This window comes from Bos taurus, chromosome 8 (assembly GCF_002263795.3).
Source record: "Bos taurus isolate L1 Dominette 01449 registration number 42190680 breed Hereford chromosome 8, ARS-UCD2.0, whole genome shotgun sequence".
Taxonomy (NCBI): Eukaryota; Metazoa; Chordata; class Mammalia; order Artiodactyla; family Bovidae; genus Bos; species Bos taurus.
The window spans coordinates 38,243,403-38,268,561 of record NC_037335.1 but is presented as its reverse complement, the minus strand read 5'-3'; the positions used below and the strand labels follow the sequence as shown (position 1 = coordinate 38,268,561).

The window sequence follows — 25,159 nt, the reverse complement described above, 5'->3', positions numbered from 1 at the left end:
CAGTGACTGGACTCTAGAATTATATAGACACATTAACCAATTCCAACTAGTCAGGCATAATAAAAGCACCAGGAAATGGTCCCTTGATAATAAGAGATTACTAAGCCCCCTGTTTTACAAGTGTAACTTCGGTGGCTAACATGGTACACTAAATTCTTTTTCTGTGCAGAGTGGTCAAGAAACTTGTTTCTTCTTACAGTAACTATAAAGCTTACATTGGCCCCTGAGATTTCACTAGCCAGCAGTAAATCGTGACGAACTAAACTGTAAGTAGTTGGCCCTGTGGTAGACTGACTCTGAGACCTGGAACACAGAATTATAAGACCTGGGAAAAAAAACTACCACAAATAAACCAAGATGGAGGCTGTAGTAAGCTAAAAATAAAATCATTCACATACAATACGTGGTAGATGCCTTTCTCTTTTCCCGAATGAGACATCAAATTTCCTAACTCACTGGAAACATAGCCCCTGTATTTTCCCAACAAAGAAGGAGGCATTTCCCCATCTGTCACAGCAGCCTCTGCTTAGGACCAGAAATATCTACTAAGCTTCAAAGGAGCCTCTGTAACTCTGAAGTCAGCTCTTGGAAATGGGTGGTGTGTCCAGGAAGTTCTGAGCTGGAGAAGGCATCACTGCCCAGAACTACAAAATAATAATGATTTCTTTTCCTCCTCCATGGAAAATGGGGTCTCACTGGCAATCATACAAATGAGGAGAGTAAGAGAGAGAAAGAGCATCAGGTTAACTGAGGAGAAGAGAGAAACTTGTAAGATGATGGTTCTCAACCTTGGCTGCAAGCTGGAATCACCTGGGGGTTCTTAAAGAAAAACCCATGTGTGCATCCCTTCCCTCCTCGTACTCTTTCCCCATCAAGATGTTGATTCTATCTGGGACTGTGAGCTGAACACCAGGATTTTTTATAGACTCATCATATGAGTCTAGTTTCCAGCCCAGGCCTAGGAACCACTGCTTTACAAAAGGAGAACCTCCTCATCCTTCAGTCAGTCTTCTGGAGACTCTTCAGAGGACCTCAATTTTTTGCAAGAGCTAATGATTTAAAACATGTTAAAGTGGTCCTGCAAAATAGCTCTTCAATAAGACACAGAAGATGTGATCATATTCCATCACTAGAGGGCAGTTTCTTCATTGTCAATACTTAATGTACTGCCCCACGTGAATTCACTCAGGTTCCTCTCGTAAAAAAAAAAAGCTGCATGATGATTTTTTAATGAAGGTATACTACCACCTGACTTTCATAAACGTCAGTTCCGTCCTATTTATGAAATGGGTGTTTGAGAGTCTAATATTAAAAAGGTTTTGTGTCCTTTTATTTGTCACATGCCCTCTTTCTAAATGGTTTGTATTGTATGGGATATGTTGTTTTCATAAAGTGTACGGCTCTGCTGTTACCTATGTTACCAAAACAGGAGGGAAGGTGTGATAGTATCTGACTAAGATCTGATTACTTTCTGTCTCAGAAAGTGAGCCGATAAATTGGCTCAGTTTTAAAATCACTTGATTTTTTAATCTTGAAATAGAAATTTGGCATTTCTAACAAGCTTCTAGGTGATGCCAATGTTGTGACTGCTGGTGGAGAAACCACACTGAGTAGTGGGAGGTAGAGAAGCTGGGGGCAGACACAAGATTCCTCTTCTGAAGATATCCTCAGATGTTGATGACATGTCTGCCTGCCATTCTATTCCCATGAAGACAGAAAGACCACAGATCCAGTGGATCCAAGCTGGATATGCATCAGAATCATTTGGTTGCTTCTTAAAAGCAAAGATTTTTAGTCTCAACCCCTGAAAACCAGTAGGTCTCGAAGAGGGCCCAGGAATTTATATTTTTTAACAAGTACCCAGGAGATGTTATGATGTCCTTCTGTTTTTGTTGTTGTTTTCATGTTTAAAGGCAAATGTATTCCATTCCTTTCCATGCAAAACATAATAAGGTATCTTATATGCTTGTTGTTTCTTTTCCAAATGAAGTTTGGAAACTTGATTTGGAGCCTCCAAATAAGTCTGGATCCTCCAACCTTGGAGGATCCACTCATCCTCTACAGAGAGCCATCTTATACAATGTTCTGCTAAGCATCTTACATAGGAGAGACTTGCTGACTAGTTAAGAGGTTTGTGCTGGGAGAAGAGCTAATGTCTACCGTCTCTTCTGTTACCATCAAGCTCACAGAAGGGCCATTGTCAACTTGTATCAAAAGATGCCTACAGAAACCATTCAGAGAGTCCATGGCAGGGAGGAAGGCACCAGACAAGAGATTTGCTCTTCTATGATTGGGTCAAGAGTCTCAAAGTTTCCATTAAGTCCTAGTCTCCAAAGCCATGCATAGTTAGTTACTTCCACTGCATTCTGTTGGAGCAGTCACAAACTTCCACTCAGATACAAGAGGGACTGTAGACCCCAGTACTCACTGGGAGGAGTGCCAAAGTCACACTTGACTGGCCACTACATTTCTGTGAGCTTGCCTGTTTTTGAAAATCACTTTTGCTCAAAATTTTTTATTTTACAGAGACTAAGGCCAGAAAAGGGGAAAGGATCTTTCAAGGTTATTGACATAACAAACTAGGATCCAGACTCTCCTGGTCCTACTAGATTGAGGCATTGCTGCTTATAAGGAGCTCAATTCTGATTCTTAAACGGTAAGATGGATGTAGTAACTACCTTTCAAAGATGGCCACAGTGAACCAGGATTTTCCACATTCACAACCACATGTTGGCCCCTTCCACATTTAATTTGGGCTGCCCTAAATTTTTCCAGTGGTCATGTATGGATGTGAGAGTTGGACTGTGAAGAAAGCTGAGCGCAGAAGAATTGATGCTTTTGAACTGTGGTGTTGGAGAAGACACTTGAGAGTCCCTTGGACTGCAAGGAAATCCAACCAGTCCATTCTGAAGGAGATCAGCCCTGGGATTTCTTTGGAAGGAATGATGCTGAAGCTGAAACTCCAGTACTTTGGCCACCTCATGCGAAAAGTTGACTCATTGGAAAAGACTCTGATGCTGGGAGGGATTGGGGGCAGGGGGAGAAGGGGACGACAGAGGATGAGATGGCTGGATGGCATCACCGACTCGATGGATGTGAGTTTGAGTGAACTCTGGGAGTTGGTGATGGACAGGGAGGCCTGGCGTGCTGCAATTCATGGGGTCACAAAGAGTCGGACATGACTGAGTGACTGAACTAAAGTGAACTGAAAATGCTATGACGGATAGAATGCTCTGGAAGGGATGCTGTGTAACTCCAGAGGCTGAGCCTGAAAAGGCTTGCAGCTTCCACATCCTTCCACCTTGGAACACCCCACTTTGAACCCAGACCCAATTCTGTGAGGGAGCTTCAGCAACCACTGGAGAGGTCCACATACTCAACTGGACTCCAAGCCAGCAGCCATCACTACCTGCCCAGCTCTGAAAATGAGGCCACTTTGGATCGTCTAGTCATCCATCCCAGGGGGTATTATACTACAAAAGATAACTAAAAAGACAGAAGAAGAAATCCCTTTACCTGTTAGGCTGGAAAGAGATTCGATCGTAGCCAGTGAGTTCACACAAATCCTTCTCAAGTTCTCGGAAAAGCTGCTGGTACCCTTGAGCTTGGTCCAGAGGCACAAAGGGGTGGATGTTTGCAAATTCTTTCCATGTGATAGGCTGAAGAGCAAGAGGAGAAAGCATATGCATATGTATACATTGTAATAGTAATAACAATACTAACTTTAATAATGATGATAACGATGATAGCAATGGCTAACACAGAAATTGCTTACTATGTGTCAGGCACTAATCTAAGCACTTTAAATAAATTCATTCATTTAACTCTTACCGCAATCTTATAAAGTAAGTACTATTACTGTCTTCATTGTACAAGTGAGTCACAGTGGCCCCGGAAAGGGCACTTACACAAAAATATAACCTTTTCCTATTTTTTGAGGAACAAAAAGGCCCCCAAATTGATTTATATCCATGAAACTCAATGAGTTGTTTCAAGCATGGTTTATTCAAACTCTTGCATAGCATATATATTATTCTTTTTTTCATTAAGCAGAATAAAAAGCCAACATAAAAGTAAATGAAGAAAATCCTATTATAATAGAAAATGATTCTCTTTTCCTAATGTGATTTGTCATATCAGAATAATCCCATAGAAAAAAAAAAATAAACATGCTGGCCTAGTACAGATACTTACCAAACACCACAGCAGGATACAAAAACCTTCTGTTGATACAAGGAATAAATTAAAACCTCAATCTCAACCCTTTGGGACCGAGAAATGATTTATAGAAAGCTTAATTCCACCTGAGCTTAACAACTACAAATTGATAAAAGCTTTTAACATGGCAGATTTAAAAGGGAGTCTGGGGTAGGAGAGGTAGGAAGACATAAATGCTATATTTTTACTTATTTTAACATTTAAAAATAATTTCAGTCATAAATGTAAATGATAAGGTTGTGATAAAGTTAGGGTTTCTGCCAAGATTGTTTAAGAGTGAGGTAAGGGATTTCTAAAGTAGTTATTAATCACAGTCCCAGTGGCAGCTTCTCTCATTATCTACTTATGCACAAGCCAAGACACTGCTTCTGGTAAGTCCCCTCTTAATAGACATGACCTACTTACCGTGAGTTCAGATGAACTGTTGAGCTTCATGGTACAGGACCCCTTTAAGAAGCACAGCCAAAGTGTATTACGTTAGTGACTTCCTATGTTCCATCTGATCAGTCCGCCCATCTCCCTGAAAGGCCAACCATTCACCTCTCTTGCAGCATATTAGGTGTGACCCAAAGAGGTGGAATCAGGGTGGGGTGGGGAATGGAAATAAAGGCAGTAATTACCAGTGGAATCATGCTATGCACAAGGGAAATGTCTTTGTTTTCCAATCTCTTCATGTATCGGACAATATTTGTTTCTGAGTGATAGCTGTGAACATAGAACACAGGGTTTAGGCCAATATAATTAAATAAGAGCCCACACACATCTTTCTAAAAGGTTAAGATACACTGAGATCTACCTTCAACATACAGGTCAAATTAGGCCATGAGCAACATGCCCACAGAGTATCAGAGAGAGGGCATGGACCACCCCCCACAGACCACAGAGGATTCCCTAGGACAAGAAGCTGCCCATGGGCATGAGAGAAAGGGCTGGAAAGAAGACGCTGCTGAGTCCCTGGGTATGATCTTCAGCCTGGCAACCTCACATCCAAACTCCCATCTTATCAGGAGTAGAATTATGGGTTATGGTACCCAGGAAGCAGAGCCATCAGGAAATATGATGTGCTTTGTGCCCAGGTTAGAACTGGGATTTAGCAGTTACTCAGGCTGAACCACAATAACTGTATTGTAGTGGAAGCCACTCTCCACTGTGCTCCCAATGCAGAAGTCACACAAGCCACACAAACCTGTTGAACACTTGATGTGTGAGGAATGGGCTAGTCCTCTTGAAGGCAGTCCCTAGAATACCTCTCCGCTCCTCACCCATGCTTTCAGCAACCAGCTCCTGCACGGAGAGATCACAGACACTGAAGGGCGGAAATCAGGCCTGGAACCACATGCGAAGCAGGCTTCCATTAAGCATGTGTTGTGATAGAGCACCGGAAATTCCCTACCACCCAACCTCCCACCCCCCATCAGGGACATGTGGCATGGTGCAAAGACAGAGGTCAGGGTCATGCAGTGTGGCAAATTCTTCAAAATACCATGTTTAAGTTCCATTGAACTTAGCGACAGTAAATAGAAGCTGTACAATTTTTACTGCCAAAACAAAAATTGACATCTCCTGCATGTTCCATGGATAATGAAGCAAGTTACAGTAAATTATTTTAAAGGGCTATCTAAAAATTTACTATGATAAAGCTCAAGTAAGGATTCTTATCTGACACTGCTCTTTTGTCTTTGAGAACAATTCTAATAAAATACAAATGTCAAGGCCATTCAGTAGGATAAGGAACAGGCTCTTCAACAAATGATGCTGAGAAAACTGGATAGACACATGCAAAAGAATGAAATTGGACCCTTATCTTGCACCATACACAAAAACTAATTCAAAATGGATTAAGGACCTAAATCCACAAGCTAAAACTATGATATCTGGGACTTCCCTGGTGGCCCAGTGGCTAAGACTCCACGCTCCCAATGTAGGGGGGCCCAGGTTTGATGCCTGGTCTGGGAACTGAATCCCACATACTGCAGCTAAAGATTTCCACATGCTGCAACTAAGAACCAGTGTGCCAAAATAAATAAATTAAATATTAATAAATAAATAAAATAAAATTACAAAACTCTTAGAAGAAAGTATAGAGGCAAATCTGCATGACCTTGGATTTGGCAATGATGTCTTTATGACACCAAAAGCATGAGCAACAAAAGAAAAAAATAGATAAAAGTGTACTTTTGTGCATTAAATGACACTATCAAGAGAATTAACAGACAACCCACAGAACAGGGGAAATATTTGCAAACCATATGTCTGATAAAATATCCAAAACATATAATTAGATACATGGCTTGCTCCTCATTCTTCTCCAGGCTGATAGAATGGCTCTCTGGAGCCCTCAGTGGGTATTCCCTAAATTCCTCAAATGCATGGAACAAACACTGTGATTAAATTTAAATTAATTGTGGAATTCTAGAGGGAGGATACTTATTCAGTTTTGTTTATTAATTAGTTTAAAAGAGAACAGTGTAATACTTCTTTGATAATTTACATTTGTTTTCTGATTTGAAGTCAGGTCTCAAAGAAAACTTAGACAACCAGAACAGCACTGATAAACACTCTGGAACCTATTTCTGCTTCCTTTCATTGGTTTATTTAGCAAATATTTATTGAGTGGCTCTTATGCTATAAGCCTTGCAGAGTGTTGTGATTAACACCTTGCTACAGGTGTAGGTAGCTACTGATGCTTCTCTTCCATGTCACAGAATCTCATCCTCACATGTCCCAGCTATTTCATCATTTTAGAAACCAACTCAGTCACCCCACACTGCTTCTAGTTCTCATGTTCTCTCTCTCTCCTCCTAGCCTTTGTGGCGGCTTTTCCCAGCATCTGGAACACCTGTAGCTCCATCCTCCTTCTCTGCAATTGTGTCTGGATAGCTCCTACTTATCTTTCAGGTCTCCACTTAAGAGAACTTCTTCTGAGTCTTGGTGAGAAGCCCCTCCTCTGTGCTCATCACAGACAGTGCCCATCATAATACCTCACCTAGACTGCATTCTTGTGCTTGTTCAGATCCTCAACAGACTAGAAGCTCCATAAGGGCAGGAAATATGTCTGATGTAGCACTATCCTGGGGATGTAACAACTTCCCTGGTGGCTCAGACGGTAAAGCGTCTGCTTTGCGGGAGACCTGGGTTCGATCCCTGGGTCGGGAAGATCCCCTGGAGAAGGAAATGGCAACCCACTCCAGTACTCTTGCCTGGAAAATCCCATGGACAGAGGAGCCTGGTAGGCTACAGTCCATGGGGTCACAAAGAGTCGGACACAACTGAGCGACTTCACTTTCACTTTCACTCTGGGGACATAACACATAGTAACGACCTGGCACATATTAGGTCAGTTTTCCCAGAATCAACATAACCAAGATGTAAACGTTATGAAGCTTTGTATTAGGAATAGCTTCAATTAAGTACGATTAACAGTCCTTCCCACTAACCTGTCTAATCAGTCCTGGCTGGGGCCCAGAGCAGTGACCTCTAACTATCAGCAGTCATGGGAGCAAGAGAAAAATCAGTAGTTTAATTTTAACAGCAGGCCACCAAGGTCGTTCCTGGGCCCCCTCTCCCTCACAGCTCAGGCCCACAAGAGGCAAGGCCATCTCTGACATCTCCCCAGAGAGTCCTTATGAGGAGTGTGTATTTTAATTTACTTACTGCAGACGACTCACAGCCGAAGATCCACAACAAGTCATCCAGATCTTTTTCATTGACTGTTTCATCAAGAGAAATACCAAGCTATAGAAATGAAAATGAAAGGGAAAACATCAGCTCTAAATGTCAAGATCAGGGCTGACATAAAAAGGAATGAATTTGAGGAAGCTGTAGTGAGGTGGATGAACTTTAAGAGACCGTCTTACAGAATGAAGTCAGAAAGAGAAAAATAAGTATCTTATATTAACGCATATATATGGAATTTAGAAAAATGGTTGTGATAAACCCCTTTCAGGGTAGGAATACAGATGCAGACTAGAGAATGGGCTTGTGGACACAGAGCAGCAAGGAGAGGGTGGGATAAACTGAGAGAGGAGCTCTGACATATATACACTACAACGTTTAAAATAGATAACTAGTGGGAAGATGCTGTATAGCACAGAGAGCTCAGCTCAGTGCTCTGTAATGATCTAGAGGGGAGGGATGGCGGGGTGAGGTGGGAGGGAGGCTCACGAGGGAGGGGATATATATACACTTATGGCTGATTCATGTTGCTGAACAGCAGAAGCCAACACAACACTGTAAATCAATTATCCTCCAGTTAAAAATAAGCTTTAAAAAAAGAACTGAACACACACACACACACACACAAATCAGGGCTGAAACTCTAATAAGAGAAGTCCAAGGGGAGAAATTGCTGGACAAAACTCTCCATTGTCCTAAAAAAACAGAATATCATTATGTCCAGGTTGACTCTTTGGCAAAGCAGTCTAGTCCAGTCCCAAACTCCACAAGATCCAGAGTTTTACAGCCACATCTGAACTCGTCTGAGGGCTGCTGGGCACCCCTTTTGGTACTAGATAAGCTCACCATTTTTTTCCCTTAACTTGCCTCATCTTATTGCTTATCATAGCCTTTACCTTGAACAGTCATATTGTGAATAAAGGAGTAGTATGAGCAAAATATGTGCCTAAGAGTTCCATGTATGAAAACACAACACCTTAAGGAAAGTTGACAATGAATTACCATTTAAAAAGTCACAGGGTTCCAAACTGGAAATGAAAATTGTTTACAAAGAAACAGATTGTGCCCAAAGGTCCAATACTGAGATCTTTTTTAAATAAAAAGATATTTTAATGAGGAAAGTCATGAAAATTTATAGAATTTGTAAAATGAAACTGAAAGTCTGACTTACGGTGCCATCCTCAAAGAGCCGAATATTTATTTGTCGCTGAGCGGCCCTGCCCAAGACCTCCTTCACTGAGCAGCCACACTGAATCTTCAAAGTATCAAAGAACAAGTCATGCTGGAGTTGGTGCCCGGCTCGCTTGAGACCTAGACAAAACAGGAGAGCCACCGGTCTCTACAGAGAAACCTGACCTTCTGCCCCAGACACTTCACAGAGAACTGAAGGGTAAATCCTACTAACAGTCTGTTTCCGGTCATACCCAGAGATTTGGTTGCTGCTTTCAAATTTTAAAAAATTAAATATTCACTATTATGCTGTAGAAAGTTGTGAAATACATATAAAAATGGAGGAAAAATCACCATAATTACCATCCACTAGTAACTAATGGTTACTTTTTGGTACAGATTCCTCTGTATCAGATTCCTCCCAGATTCCTCTGTACAGATTCCTCCCAGAAGGGTGTATATGTATGTGTTTCTATTTGTAATATATCACATATATATACTTCTTTATCCTGAAAAAAGTATTTAACATATCATGAACACTTGGCTTTTCAATAGATCAAAACCCCCATCTTTATTTTTAATGGCTATATAATATTAAAACTTAAATTGTGTACCATAATTTTAACTAATTACTTATTACTGGACATTTAGGCTATTTCCAAGATTGTAATACTGCAAATAATGTTTCAGTGGAAACCCTTTACATCCTTATCTGATTATTTCCTTTAGAAACATTCCTAGAATTTCTGGATCAAATTGTAGACACTTTTTAAGTTTTTGATACAAATTGTTTAAGTGCCCTCATAAAAGTCATACCAATATCAGTATTCTTTTTTAATCTTTGCCAGTGTAATGGGAGAAACATTATTTTATTCTTTAAATTTACATTTATTTAATTAATAGTGTTGAAATTATGTATGTTCATTTGTATGCTTTCTTTTAAAATTACATTTAATGTCCTTTGCTCAGTTTTTTCTCAGGGTGTTCATCCTTCTTGTATATGGGGTCTGGGGGAAAAAGCAAAAGCAAAAGCTCAGTATACTAAATATACTAACACTCAGTCAATCACAGATGCTGAAAATATTCTTCCCAGGTTTTTATCTGACTTTTTATTTTGCATGTGACATTGGCCATGCAGTGAGTTTTTAATTTTACTTATTCACAATTATCAGTCTTGTTACAACCAAAATTTTTAAAATAGACAACTGACTCACCTTCAGACAAAATCAAAGTGGCATTATGTACCCTCCGAGCAATATGTTCCAGCCCATGGGACCCATGGTAGATTGCAAACATCACAGCCATATTCGCCAAGAGAGCCTAAACAAAGAGCATTTAAAGAATGATGTTCAGCAATGTGATAGAAGACAGATACTGAAACTGAAAACAGGGACTAAGCAAAATGATCAGACTTCCTGCCTTCTCTATGCAGTTGGGAACCATTTATAACCTGCCTGCCATCTAAGGTGCCTTAGAGTCACTACACTAAACCTTTGAATGTGACCATTAATAAGAGGTTCCATTCACGCAACATAATTTTGTCATTTGTAAAGGGGTAATCAGACTGCCATCAGATATGTGATATTTAACATTGGAAAACAGTGGAACAAAGACCTCAGGGGAACAAAATGAGATCTAAGAATTTTAGGCTCAATAAAATGGTTCTTCAAAGATAAAAGCAACAAAAATTTTCAAACACACAAGAACTCAGGGAGCATAATTCTCTTGAAGTCTCAAATAAAGCACTAAAAACTGAATTGCGGCCAACCAAGAGGTGAATGGTAAATTTACAGCAAAGGACCACCAAAGATAAAAATGCAGGACACAGAGAATAAAACCAAAATGAGATGGCAGGAGATATATTAGAAAGGGAAAACCAGAACCTACGGCTTATTTCCTGCTGACAGTAAGGTCACCTTCTCAGGTAAGTTATCTCTTTTGACTGTTGATTGAGGTTTCACAGAAGTACTTACAGGGATGTATCCTAGTGTGATACAAAATGGGAAAGAACGGGCATTGAATCTCTCAGAGATTCGGGGAAGGAGTCCAGCATAGGGAGCAAGGAAGGGACCACTGTGATGGCACCTTGGATCATGGAGAAGGATAAAACGAGGGTGGCTTGGGTCAGATACCAAAATGAGTGCCAACTTGGGGGAAAATAATGGAGGCCCACCTCCTGATTCTCCTCCTTCTGGCTCTTTCTCTCACCTGTCTACCTTCTAACCATGCAATATCATCCATGGTATCTGGTCCAAACGGGTGAGGTAGGAGACTCCTCATTTGCTTTAGTCCATTCAATTCTCCCACATCTCCTAACATCTCATCAGTCCAGCATCACAGTCTTTCTGAAGTTTCCAGTCCCACTAATGTTACTTTTGTCCTAACATACTAGGTCAGTAGTTCAAGATCCACCTTTATGGCCAATCATCCCAAGGTGGGAAGGGGCACTTCATGAAGTAGAAACACTACTCAGCTGAGAAACATAGTGCCTTGAAGTTGGATGATGTTCAGTATCAGATCTATTGTGTTAGGTACACTTTTCCTCTGTGAGGCTGCTAAAAGGAATATCTCTGTGGCAACTTCTAAACAAGAAAGAGTTCTTGAAAAATGTCATAAAGTGAAATCAAAGTCAGTAAAGAAAATGAGGAAAAGAAGACATCAGAGAACACAGCAGTAGGCTTTCTTGGACCAAATCTCAGAGACAGTACTGACACTCTTGTGGACTCCATGTAACAATTAGAAATAAATACGGAGGAATCACAACACCTTATAGCTACAGAGAGTGCATTTCTGAAGTAAAATATCCATAGAATAGAGTATCATGGCTCGTGGCTATGCTGCCTGGAAATAAAAACTCAGGCTAGAGTTCACAGAATACTCTGGAAATCTCCCATCACAGAAGTCTTGTGGAGGTTGATTCATGTTCCTTTTTAAACTAGAGATCATGAACTAGAAGAAAAAAAAGAAGTAGGAACATAACTTCTGTTCACTGTAGACAGCTCAAGTTAACCTGGAAAATTAATTCAAACCTTAAAGCAAAAAACCCTTAGTGTACTTAATGACCAGAGAGATACCTTCTGGAAGAATATGAGCAGAAAGCAGTAGAGGAAAAGAAGATATGTTAGCAGAGAATTCAGCAAAAAATGAAGGGTAAACTATAGAAAGTAAAGGCATCATATAAAGATCAATTTGCTGTCAACAGAGGACAAGCTTGTGACAACTGGCTCCTACCTGTGATACTAAAGGAGCTCTTCCCTGAAAAGCAGCCATTTCCCTGAGACAAAAAGTATAATGCAAGCAAACCAACAGAGGATACTGTTTCAATGACCAATGACTATAGAACAAGCTATTACTGTTGGTGTTGTTTAGTCATTAAGTTGTGTCTGACTCTTTGAAACCCAATGGACTGTAGCCCGCCAGGATCCTCTGTCCATGGGATTTCCTAGGCAAGAATACTGGAATGGGTAGCCATTTCCTTCTCCAGGAAATCTTCCTAACCCAGGGACTGAACCCACATTTCCTGAATTGTAAGGCAAATTCTTTACTGCTGAGCCACCAGGGAAGACTCAGAATAAGCTGTAAGAAGACCTTATTGTCAACTGCATCCCTGGAGAGGCTTTCTAAAATCTGGTGGTGGTATCGTGAGCCAAAGCCCTGAGGGGGAAGAACACTGTACTGACTGCTGAGTTATCTACAAGATCTTTTTCTCTGGCCCTGAATAGAAGAGATGAACCTAAAATGGATCATACGCTCAGGTGTGGTCATCCACCTGATCCTAGGAATTGGCTGAGTGTCAATGAATACTGCTCCCTTTAACCTGAGCTCTTGGGCAATGTTCAAGTAACTCCTCCTCTTTCATCCCATCCATTTCAGGAATACCTCTCATGATTTCTCAGTAAGAATACCCCATGACCACCACTGACTGGCCAATCTAAACCATCCCCTCAATACAGTCACCTCAAGTATCTTTACTCGCCTTCTTCACACTAACCTGGAGCGCCTCCATCTCAGCCTTAAGAGAGTTACTACACATAACAGAGCTGCCCTGCAGCCAAGAATGCCAGAGACCCTAACGGGTGAAGTATGTACATACATGGAACCCCAGTAAAATACAAGACTGGCATTCTGACAAGACCACAAGGCTTCTCTACCAACAAGACCTTGTCATTTCTGGTGTGCCAGCTGCTCGGTAGATGATGAATGAGTGAAACAACAACTCAGTAAAATGAATAAGAGATCATTTCTGTAGACCATAAGGCATTCAGTGAGCAGGTCAGGTCTGTGACCTACCTGAGCTGTACAGATGTTGCTGGTAGCCTTGTCTCTCCGGATGTGTTGCTCCCTGGTTTGAAGAGCCAGACGATACACTTCTTTTCCACTGACATCTCTGGACCAAGAATAAAACATTCAGTCAGCACAGATCATCACAGTACTGAGAACTGCCATAAACAGAACTGCTTCTTTCCTTCCCACCTTGAAGTGAATTCAGCAATGTTACTTAGGTGCTAGTCCATAAAGAGCAATTTCCAAACTATCTTCTTCCAAATGGGACTACTAATTTTCAGTTTGCACCCTGAGGATTTGAGGCACTGAGATATATACAATAAGTTGGAAACCTTAAAAGAAAATTTCCCGGTAATCTCCCTGCCTAAAATAATGATGATAATTGAGGATTAAACTCCACTCTGAGCTTCTTGGGAGATTCAGAGAACAGGGAAATACTGGACAAGGGAAACAATTTTTATACCAGAAATCTGAGCAACTATGTGGTTATAAATAAAGTTAATAACCTTACCACTTGTCTCTAATAAAATCTCTTCTTTCTTAATGCAATTAAAAATCTAGATAAACACAGAGATTCATCAATCTTATTTTCTATTTCATCAACTCCTTGGTCCACTTTCCAAAAAGGTCGGAAGTTCAATACAAAAATTAGAAGGTAGTAATTGATATATGAAATTCTTTTAAAATCAGAAAAACCTCTGCCTTATCTTATCTGGTGAAGAGACATCATTGAAAGAAGCTAATGTAAAAATATCTAAAGAAAATATCATTTTTACATTAAAAAGCAAAGTGTCTTTTGCTATCATGTGACAAAAATAAAGTATTTCAGAACTTCTCATCTCCATCACATCAAGCACTACTCCAGACTATTCACTTACTTACATTAATAGTCCAATTTTTATGAAAGGTCAAAAATAATATGCTAAATCTCCACAGTAATAATCATGGCACTCATCTAAGTTCTTAACCTGATGATCTTTAGCTGTGAGAAGCAGCCAATAAAGTATATTTGGAGGGACTTCCCTGGTGGTCCAGTGGTTAAGAATTTGCCTTGCGATGCAGAGGACTTGGGCTCAATCCCTGGTTGGGGAACTAAGACCCCACATGCCATGGAGCAATTGAACCCAGGCACCACAACTATTGACCCCACGCACCGCAACAAGATCCCACATGACACAACGGGAGATCCACTGCTGCAACTAAGGCTCGGTGCAACCAGATATATAAATAGATATATTTGAAAAATACTGTAAAAGGAAGTACATTTGGAAATTACTCAAAGAGCCAAGGGGCAGGCCTCTAGGAAAGAATGTGGGTCACACTCAATGTGTGCATAATACTCTCTTACTGCACTTGTCTTTACACAGACACATGGCAAGCTAATCCTTTCAAGAAAGAGACTAATTAGATATAGAACACACCTAAAATATTCAGTCTTTCAAGGCTTTCATCAACCTAAATAAATTCATTTCTATAACTTCAGTACAAATGTGTTATACATTGCATGCATGCTTTTCCAAATATGCACAAATTCATGGCATTTGAGGGCTAAATATAGGAGAATGGTGTGTGTGTGTGTGTGTGTGTGTGTGTGTGTGTGTGTGTGTGTGTTGGGATGGGTTAGGGGGTAGAAAGGGCACTGATACCCCAAACATTAGTATCCTAAATATACTCTCTCTTTTGACTCTATGTTCTATATTTCCTTAATTGACCCAAAAGGACCCTGTTAAATTCCAAGAGATATCAACAACTTTTGTGAGCAAGAGAAGGAGCAGGGAAAGCCACAACCACAGTAAAAGGGAAGAAGCATGAGCTGCTTTACCTTGTTACCCCCACCATTCTTCCAGGCATCATCCTCACCAAGTTTTCTCTGACAGCAAAAAAGGCTGCATGTGGTCCACCATAGCCCAGTGGCACCCCAAATCTCTGTGAGCTGCCCAGGGCGATGTCTACCCCAAATTCTCCAGGAGGCCTCAGGATGCACAGAGCTAAAAGGTCAGTAGCACAGCAGGCCAAGCTCTAGAAAGGAAATAAGAGAAAATGGAAAAGGTTGTGGCCTTCCCTGAGAATAGTGGGAGGGTATCAAATTATCTCCATTACAGGCAGACTGGCAGAGTTGGTTTGTACCCTGTGAAATATGTTTACTCATTCATTCATTTAAAATATTTACTGAGTGTCTACTATGTACCAGGAGCCAGTGAAGAAAGCAAACTTGAAGAAAGGAGGTAGGAAGGAGGCAGCTTTACCATACCAGGTGATAAAGGTGTGTGAAACACACCAAAAAGAATAACAATAATCATTCAAAGTTGAGACACTCCTCCACGGACCCCCACAAGGAAAGGTTCTCCTACCCCGGCCTCGTGGGCTCTCTCCACGAGCTCTGTGAAGTCCTCCACCTTCCCCTCAGTGTCTGGGTACTGGAACAGCACTCCACTGACATCTTTGCTGCTGAAGTCCATTTCATGGGGTAACTTCAGCTCAATGAGGACTCCAGAATACCTGGAAAGATAAAGAACAACCATGTTTTTGGTTTACAGGGAAAATCAAATTACCTACAGTTTCTTCTCCGTGAAGAGATTCCTATTCGGTGTCTTCCTCAGTGCCCCACTGCCTACCCCATCCCAACATGCACACATACACCCCCATTCCACATCTGGCCCTTCAGTACTAACAGTGCTTCTCACTGGCTCATATGCATCCAACAGCTCAGCTTGTTTCTGTCCTCTATCCTTCTGCTCCTCTCCTGCTTTCCTATCAGGACATGCTCCTGGGACAAGAGCAGGAACATGCCTTCTTATGGCTATAGAACCAATACCGGTAATGGAAGAGCCGTCGCTACGTTGACCTTAGATGGGTCTTAGCGAAAGTCTCTCAGTCGTGTCTGACTCTTCACGACCCCATGGACTGCAAAGCCCATGGAATTCTCCAGGCCAGAATACTGGAGTAGGTAGCCTTTCCCTTCTCCAGGGGATCTTCCCAACCCAGAGATTGAACCCAGGTCTCCTGCATTGCAGACAGATTCTTTACCAGCTGAGCCAAATGGGCCTTAGGTGAATGGAAATCTCAGTAAGACAAGGAAGAAAACCTTCCTTAGTTCTTGTAACTATCTAATTTCTATCATGTTAGAAAACCACTTCTGAAGGAATGGTGGTATGGGTTCAGGGGAAAGGCTTTCACAAGGAGAAAGCAAATAAACACACCCACATGTGGCAGCTGTGCTGTGTTTGTTTTATTTGATTACAGCAATTTAAAAAAATGTGCTTTCATCTACATTGTACTAACCTAGGTATTATGTAGATTCCTAGGAGCCACGTTTGTAGGAATTTCAGACAGGAGCCATGTTTGTAGGAGTATATACAAAATTAGGACAGTGTGTGAGAGTTCCACTTTTAGTCTGTGCTTTTCAAACTTTTCAAAACACTGTTGAAATTATTTTGATATTCTTAATCTTCTTTTTACAAAAAGAAGTCAAAACAAGGTGGTAACTTATTAAAAGGCAAAGGCAATCAAATCCACTGTGTATTTTCCCCTGAATTCTGACATGGTTTACTTACCAGTAAGATCACGGGAAGAAAGTGGGAGGGAAAATAGAACTCAACAACCCCAATTTAAACCAGTTTCACCTCCAATCACTTTGGAAATAAGAGGAAGAAACAACAGAGGTGAGCATAATATTATTCCCGAGTTCAAAATACAAATAAAATTAATTACTTGGCTCGAGTTTGGACGACAGCAATAGTTTGTGGGTGGCAACGGGGGTCAACAAAAAACTTCCTTCTTTTGTTCTGCCTGTTGAAAAGAAAAACTGCATTCAAACATGAACATTAAAGAGATCAGAGTATCTTCTAAGAATGCAAAAAGAGAGATGGTACTAAATGAAAGTCTGAGCATAGAATAAAAAAAATCAGTCACTAATAACTAACGGTGATGTTTCCTGATCAGAATTTCACTGAAATCCAATTCAAATTCTAACCCCATTTAGCAAAATCAATCTTGAACTGGTTTAAATTTTTTTAAATATACTATGAGGAAAAAGAAACAAATGGGTAGTAATTAGGTACAAATAGAAACAAGAAACCAAGTCTTCTAAATAAAAACATTTGTGAATTTTATTGCCAAAGGAGCATTTGTTGTTGTTTAGTTGCTCTGTTGTGTCGGATTTTTTGTGACCACATGGCCTATAGCCTGACAGGCTCCTCTGTTCATGGAATTTCCCAGACAAGAATCTGGAGTGGGTTGTAATTTCCTTCTCCAGGGGATCTTCCCAACCCAGGAGTCAAAACCACATCTCCTACATTGGCAGGCAGATTCTTTACCACTTAGCCACCAGGGAAGTCCCAAAGGAGTACTTACAGATTATCTAAACCAAGTGTCCTCATTCAAAGGAAAAGGATGGAATTCAGGAAACTTCTGAATCACTGAACATGCGGAGATCTGGGAAGAATGGGTGACTCTGAGGCAGCATGGAAGCTCTGAGCCCTTTCAACATACCCAGGCCTATGCAGACCTCCTGTCTGGCTGTTCCTGAGTTATATCATTTGCTAATACACTGTTTCTAGTAAGTAAAATGTTTCTCTGAGTTCAGTGAGCCACTCTAGTAAATTTAATAGAACCTTAGGAGGGGATCATGAAAACCCCATAGGTTGAATACAACCTGGACTTGAGATTGGCATCCTGAGTCAAAAGGGGCTGTTGGAACCTTCATCTATAGCCAGCTGGTCAGAGAACAAAGAACAACCTGGGCTTATGACTTGCATCTGAATTTGGGCAGGGGCAGAGGGATGGGGGCTTCCTTTGTGGCTCAGACAGTAAAGCCTCTGCCTACAATGCGGGAGACCCGGGTTCGATCCATGGGTCAGAAGTTCCCCTGGAGAAGGAAATGGCAACCCACTCAAGTATTCTTGCCTGGAAAACCCCATGGACAGAGGAGCCCGGTAGGCTACAGTCCATGGGGTCGCAAAGAGTCAGACACGACTGAACGACTTCAGTTCAGTTCAGAGGGGTGGGGTGCAGTCTTATAAATCTGATCCATGAACCTGTGGAATCTGATGCTATCTCCAGGTAGGTGGTGTGAGAATTGAATTCTCAGACACCAGTGGGTATTTGTTTGCTGGTGTGAGAAGAAACCCCCTCCCTGACTGGAATTGGTACCAGAACCAATTTAACCACTCCTCAAGCCTCTGGAAGCCAAAAAGGAAACTTACATGGGCATTCAGAGTGTAAACAAAGAATGTTGCCCCCCAGTTCTACTAGGATCAAGCTGTCAGCCACTGTAGTCTACCAGTGGACTAGGGCCAGCACCCCAAAACCTCAGACAGACACGCCATCAATGTGGGCACATTTCCCTACGACAATCCACATGAGAATCTACCCAGAAGGAAGTTAAACTCAAATGTATTCACAAGACAAAGAATGAAAGAAGCTGAAATGTATTCACAAGACAAAGAATGAAAGAGGAGCTGGAGAATAGCTATTAACTAAATGTTAACCAAAGTTAACCATGACCCAGCAACTGTACTTCTGGAAATGTGTCCTCAGAAAATAATCAGAATTTCTGACAAAGATTTATCCTAAAGATGCATAAAAATAATCTAATAACAGTGAAAAATGGGGACAGTGTGTAACAATAGAGGTGAGGTTACATAAAACTCCCACAATAAAAGCCATAGTTTAGAAAACTCACTAAAGAAATGGGAAATGTTCCCCCAAATATTGTAAAGTAGAAAAAGAAAACAAGCTATAAAACATTAAATAAAACCTGAGAAGAAATTCATCATAAAAGAGAGTGATACTTATTTACACGTTACATTACAGATTGCTAGGCATTCTCCCTGTTAACCATGATAACAGAAACCCAGTATGTAGAGGGCAACAATGTGCCCATCTGAAAAAACTGCATTTCCCCAGGTGACTTGTAGGTACGGGTAGTCAATGAAACATAAGTAAGTTGCTAAGTAGGGGCTTCCAAAATACTACTGGCTTATTTTGCTAAAAGTGCCCTTTACTTCTTCCTGAATGCAGACATGATGGCTAGAGCTCCAGCAAGTCATCTTGTGATCAGGAGGACTGTAGACAGGGGCCATTGCCTACCATTGCAGTAAACAAAGAATGTTGCCTGCCATTCCAGTTCTGCAAGGATAAAGCCACTCGGCACTGTAGCTGCCCACTGATGGTGTACCCTGATAGTTCAGGATGGAGAAAAACAGGAAGTATTATACGCTTTGGAGATACCTAAGATAGTTAAGAAGCACTTCTAAGGAATAATTTCAATGAGCCCAGATTCTTGCATCTTCCCATACACTAAAAAGCATTAACATCATTAACCTGAGATGTCTGTTCTTTGTGATTTGCAGTAATCTTTTGATGTTGGACTACATGGGATTTTCTTCCCCCAGCAAAAAGTTCCTACATATTCTGGCTCCTCCCTGACCTCTTGGCAGCAGTTCCTCAGAGCTGTATGAAAGACTGTCTCTGGGACTATTGTCCTCAGTAAGATCCCTGGATAAAACTTAACTTGCAACTTTCAGGTTGTATCCTTTTCTTCCATCTACAGGATGAAAGCCTCACACTGAAGATGAAGCAGAGAGGTGGGTATCAGTCCGTGATGCTACCTCAGAGCTGCTGCAACATCCCTGAGCAACACTATGTATGTGATGAGCAAAACATCTTTCTTAAGAACATAATGTTAAACAATGAACAGCAGTGGCTTTTTAAAGGCACTATATTTTGTATCTTTTATTATCTCAACTAACTTGTATAATGATACTGATGTAATATATCTCATACACGTGTGTGGGGGGGGGGGCAGGGGAAGCCCCACCCACACAGCGGTGGTGAGACTGGCCAATGTCCCTTGCTCTGGGCCTCTCACCTGTGGCAGAGCTGCATCGCCTCTGCAGCCGCGGTGGCCTCATCCAGCAGGGATGCATTAGCCATGTCCAAGCCTGTGATGTCACACACCATGGTCTGGTAGTTGAGTAAACTCTCCAGTCTCCCCTGAGACACCTCTGGCTGGTATGGAGTATACTGGGTGATCCTGTAAGGGACACAAAAGGCTATGTCCAACCTGTGAATCCACTATTGATAAAAAGTTCACAATATGCATTCATTTTAGAATTAGGTATCTGAAAACTAAGTTTTCCCCTCTTGAGAATGATATAATACATAGATAAGCTTACTTGTTGTCTTCTGTAAGGAAGCTTGGAATTAAATCATGGCAATAATACTTATCCTTTGGTTGGGGATAATCAGTACATACTTCTCTATCCCTCTAAGTTGTATCATCTTACATTTACATTTCAAGGATCTTATCATAAGTACGTATTTTATTGTAAACTGGCTCTTAAAATCCACTGGAGCCTATCTATGGTATTAGAAACAGAATTTTAGAAAAAAGCTCACCTCAATCATGGTTCAAGAATCTAATATCTAATACTCAAGACTTTTGGCTTTGGGGGAGAGCAGTTTTGTTCATACTAATCAGAAGTCCTATGTGCACCTAAAAAATTAATAGAGGTCAATTTAAGAATTGTCACTCTCCAGTTATTAGAAGTCTATCCACTGAGTGCCTTCGTCACTTTTTATCATTCCTTCATTTATTTACTCATCCCACAAATATTTGCTACATGCCCACTAAGTGCCAAAAACTATGATAAGTTCAGGTGACACATCAAAAGTAAGATGAGTAACAGTCTCTGATCTCAAGGAAAATATTATAGTGGGGAGAGATAAAATACATGAAATCATTTTAGAGTGATAAACATTTTAAATAATGAGATGAGAGGATGGCTGAAGACCTGGGCAGAGGGATCTTTTCATCAAGAATCCATTCACTGTACTATCGAAGTGTGTCAGACTGGAGTCCATGTTCCCAGGACTGATTAGCATTGTTTCTCATCTCTTTTGTTTTCATTCCTCCAAGCCTGAAGAGTGTTTTCCTTTCTTTCCTGATGGTAATCACACTCAGTGTATTACCATCTTTTTTTTTTTTTTCCCGGTAAGGCTTTGAAATCAATGTCTTCTTACTTTGAAATCAATGTCTTCTTACCTCTGAGGGAGGAGAGAGTGGGGGAGCTTACCTTACCAAGCAGTACAACATTAAGACGTTGAAATAATTTCCCTGAAATGTTCATTGGTATAGTAGTGTGTGTGTGTGCTGTAACACTGTTTGTACAGCAGAGTACATTTTTGCTTCAATTAATTCCTTGAACAGCCTAGCTTAGCAACTGTAAATCAGTTTGCCAGATTCTAAGTGGCTGGTGAACTGGAATAAATGAGGCACACAACACGTAACGTAGACAAAGTAGAAAGGGAATCTGAGCAGAAATGGGGTCACGCAAAAGGCATCAACAAGGGGCAATTGTGATCTCAGATCAGACAAGATCTTCATACATGTGTCTGCAACAGAAAGACATATGCTTAAATTGCCTGCTAACATGAAATTTTCATTTTACTCACTATCATTATTTGACATGTAGACAGACACAGAATTAGACACACACACACACACACACAAAAAGCCAAGCATATACATATATCAGCCAGCCCATCCAAAGAATTCATCACAGCACTGAATATAATATTGAAAAATGAGCAACAAACTGTCTACTAAAAGGAGAATGATTAAATAAGAGAACATGCATATAATACTATGGGTTGTGAAAATGATATATAAAAGATGTCCTGACACAGAAGATGCTCATGATACATTAATTTAAAAAGTAAAATATAAAATACCACAATCTTGGTTTTGTAAATTTGTAGAAATGTGTGAACCAAAATGTAAACAGTAGTTTTTTCTGGGTGGAAAGATTAGTGTAATCTTTACTTTCTTTTTATTTATTATGTTCTAAATATTAAAGACATTGGCTACTATTTATTAACTATCTTCTGTGTGTCAGGTCATAAGCGCAGGTGGCTGCGACGGGCGCGCTAAAGCGCAGCCAAGAGGAGCCACCCCACGTCCGAGGTCAGGGGCAGAAGCCGGGAGGACCCCATACCCGAAGGGCAGCAGCCAAGAGGAGTTACCCCATGTCCGAGGTCAGGGGCAGCGGCCAAGAGTACCAGACTGCGACGGAGCAGGAACGGCCTAGAGGAGATACCCAGAGTCCGAGATCAGGGGCGGCGACGAGGAGTTAGCCCGCGTCTGAGGTCAGGGGCTGCCGCCGGGAGGAGCTACCCCATGCCCCCACGCCGGAGGCCAAGGGCGGTGGCAGGGAGGAGCAACCCCAGGTCCAAGGAGCCATGGCTGCGCGGGTGCAGGAGGGCCTAGAGGAACTATCTCACGTTGAAGGTCAGGAAGGGCGGCGGTGAGGAGATACCCCTCGTCCAAGGTAAAGAGCAATGGCTGCGCTTTGCTGGAGCAGCTGTAAAGAGATATCCCACAACCAAGGTAAGAGAAACCCAAGTAAGACAGTAGGTGTTGCAAGAGGGCATCAGAGGGCAAACACACTGAAACCATACTCACAGAAACTAGTCAATCTAATCACACTAGGACCACAGCCTTGTCTAACTCAATGAAACTAAGCCATTCCCATGGAGCAACCCAAGATGGGCGGGTCATAGTGGAGAGATCTGACAGAATGTGGTCCACTGGAGAAGGGAATGGCAAACCACTTCAGTATTCTTGCCTTGAGAACCCCATGAACAGTATGAAAAGGCAAAATGATAGGATACTGAAAGAGAAACTCCCCAGGTCAGTAGGTGCCCAATATGCTACTGGAGATCAGTGGAGAAATAACTCCAGAAAGAATGAAGGCATGGAGCCAAAGCAAAAACAATACCCAGCTGTGGATGTGACTGGTGATAGAAGCAAGGTCCGATGCTGTAATGAGCAATATTGCATAGGAACCTGGAATGTCAGGTCCATGAATCAAGGCAAATTGCAAGTGGTCGCACAAGAGATGGCAAGAGTGAATGTTGACATTCTAGGAATCAGCAAACTTAAATGGACTGGAATGGGTGAATTTAACTCAGATGACCATTATATCTACTACTGTGGGCAGGAATCCCTCAGAAGAAATGGAGTGGCCATCACGGTCAACAAAAGAGTCCGAAATTCACTACTTGGATGCAATCTCAAAAACGACAGAATGATCTCTGTTCGTTTCCAAGGCAAACCATTCAATATCACAATAATCCAAGTCTATGCCCCAACCAGTAATGCCGAAGAAGCTGAAGTTGAACGGTTCTATGAAGACCTACAAGACCTTTTAGAACTAACGCCCAAAAAAGATGTCCTTTTCATTATAGGGGACTGGAATGCAAAAGTAGGAAGTCAAGAAACACGTGGAGTAACAGGCAAATTTGGCCTTGGAATACGGAAGGAAGCAGGGCAAAGACTAATAGAGTTTTGCCAAGAAAATGCACTGGTCATAACAAACACCTTCTTTCAACAACACAAGAGAAGACTCTATACATGGACATCACCAGATGGTCAACACCGAAATCAGATTGATTATATTCTTTGCAGCCAAAGATGGAGAAGCTCTATACAGTCAGCAAAAACAAGACCAGGAGCTGACTGTGGCTCAGACCATGAACTCCTTATTGCCAAATTCAGACTTAAATTGAAGAAAGTAGGGAAAACCACTAGACCATTCAGGTATGACCTGACCTTATGACCTTATGATTATACAGTGGAAGTGAGAAATAGACTTAAGGGCCTAGATCTGATAGATAGAGTGCCTGATGAACTATGGAATGAGGTTTGTGACATTGTACAGGAGACAGGGATCAAGACCATCCCCATGGAAAAGAAATGCAAAAAAGCAAAATGGCTGTTTGGGGAGGCCTTACAAATAGCTGTGAAAAGAAGCGAAGCAAAAAGCAATGGAGAAAAGGAAAGATATAAGCATCTGAATGCAGAGTTCCAAAGAATAGCAAGAAGAGATAAGAAAGCCTTCTTCAGCGATCAATGCAAAGAAATAGAGGAAAACAACAGAATGGGAAAGACTAGGGATCTCTTCAAGAAAATCAGAGATACCAAAAGAACATTTCATGCAAAGATGGGCTCGATAAAGGACAGAAATGGTATGGACCTAACAGAAGCAGAAGATATTAAGAAGAGATGGCAGGAATACACAGAAGAACTGTACAAAAAAGATCTTCACGACCCAGATAAACATGATGGTGTGATCACTGACCTAGAGCCAGACATCCTGGAATGTGAAGTCAAGTGGGCCTTAGAAACCATCACTACGAACAAAGCTAGTGGAGGTGATGGAATTCCAGTTGAGCTATTTCAAATCCTGAAAGATGATGCTGTGAAAGTGCTGCACTCAATATGCCAGCAACTTTGGAAAACTCAGCAGTGGCCACAGGACTGGAAAAGGTCAGTTTTCATTTCAATCCCAAAGAAAGGCAATGCCAAAGAATGCTCAAACTACTGCACAATTGCACTCACCTCACACGCTAGTAACTGCCAAGTCACTTCAGTCGTGTCCGACTCCTAGAGACCCCATGGACTGCAGCCTACCAGGCTCCTCCGTCCATGGGATTTTCCAGGCAAGAGTACTGAAGTGGGGTGCCATTGCCTTCTCCGACACGCTAGTAAAGTAATGCTCAAAATTCTCCAAGCCAGGCTTCAGCAATATGTGAACCGTGAACTTCCTGATGTTCAAGCTGGTTTTAGAAAAGGCAGAGGAACCAGAGATCAAATTGCCAACATCCACTGGATCATCGAAAAAGCAAGAGAGTAGCAGAAAAGCATCTATTTCTGCTTTATTGACTATGCCAAATCCTTTGACTGTGTGGATCACAATAAACTGTGGAAAATTCTGAAAGAGTTGGGAATACCAGATCACCTGATCTG

At 41.3% G+C, this 25,159-nt stretch overlaps 1 protein-coding gene across 2 annotated transcripts in view; it reads right to left on the bottom strand.

Annotated features, from left to right (window-relative positions):
* The window catches only part of GLDC (glycine decarboxylase), an 88,358-nt gene that overhangs the window by 39,749 nt on the left and 23,450 nt on the right, over positions 1 to 25,159 (bottom strand). For both annotated transcript variants that reach the window (XM_024995534.2, NM_001192951.1), the window contains exons 4-15: positions 20,219 to 20,383; positions 17,059 to 17,136; positions 15,699 to 15,846; positions 15,170 to 15,366; positions 13,354 to 13,450; positions 10,278 to 10,383; positions 9,065 to 9,204; positions 7,873 to 7,953; positions 5,405 to 5,502; positions 4,839 to 4,923; positions 4,624 to 4,665; positions 3,517 to 3,659 (exon numbers count right to left, since the gene is read on the bottom strand). In XM_024995534.2, the coding sequence (XP_024851302.1) occupies positions 3,517 to 3,659; positions 4,624 to 4,665; positions 4,839 to 4,923; positions 5,405 to 5,502; positions 7,873 to 7,953; positions 9,065 to 9,204; positions 10,278 to 10,383; positions 13,354 to 13,450; positions 15,170 to 15,366; positions 15,699 to 15,846; positions 17,059 to 17,136; positions 20,219 to 20,383 (1,380 nt within the window). The remainder of the gene's footprint in view (positions 1 to 3,516; positions 3,660 to 4,623; positions 4,666 to 4,838; positions 4,924 to 5,404; positions 5,503 to 7,872; positions 7,954 to 9,064; positions 9,205 to 10,277; positions 10,384 to 13,353; positions 13,451 to 15,169; positions 15,367 to 15,698; positions 15,847 to 17,058; positions 17,137 to 20,218; positions 20,384 to 25,159) is intronic.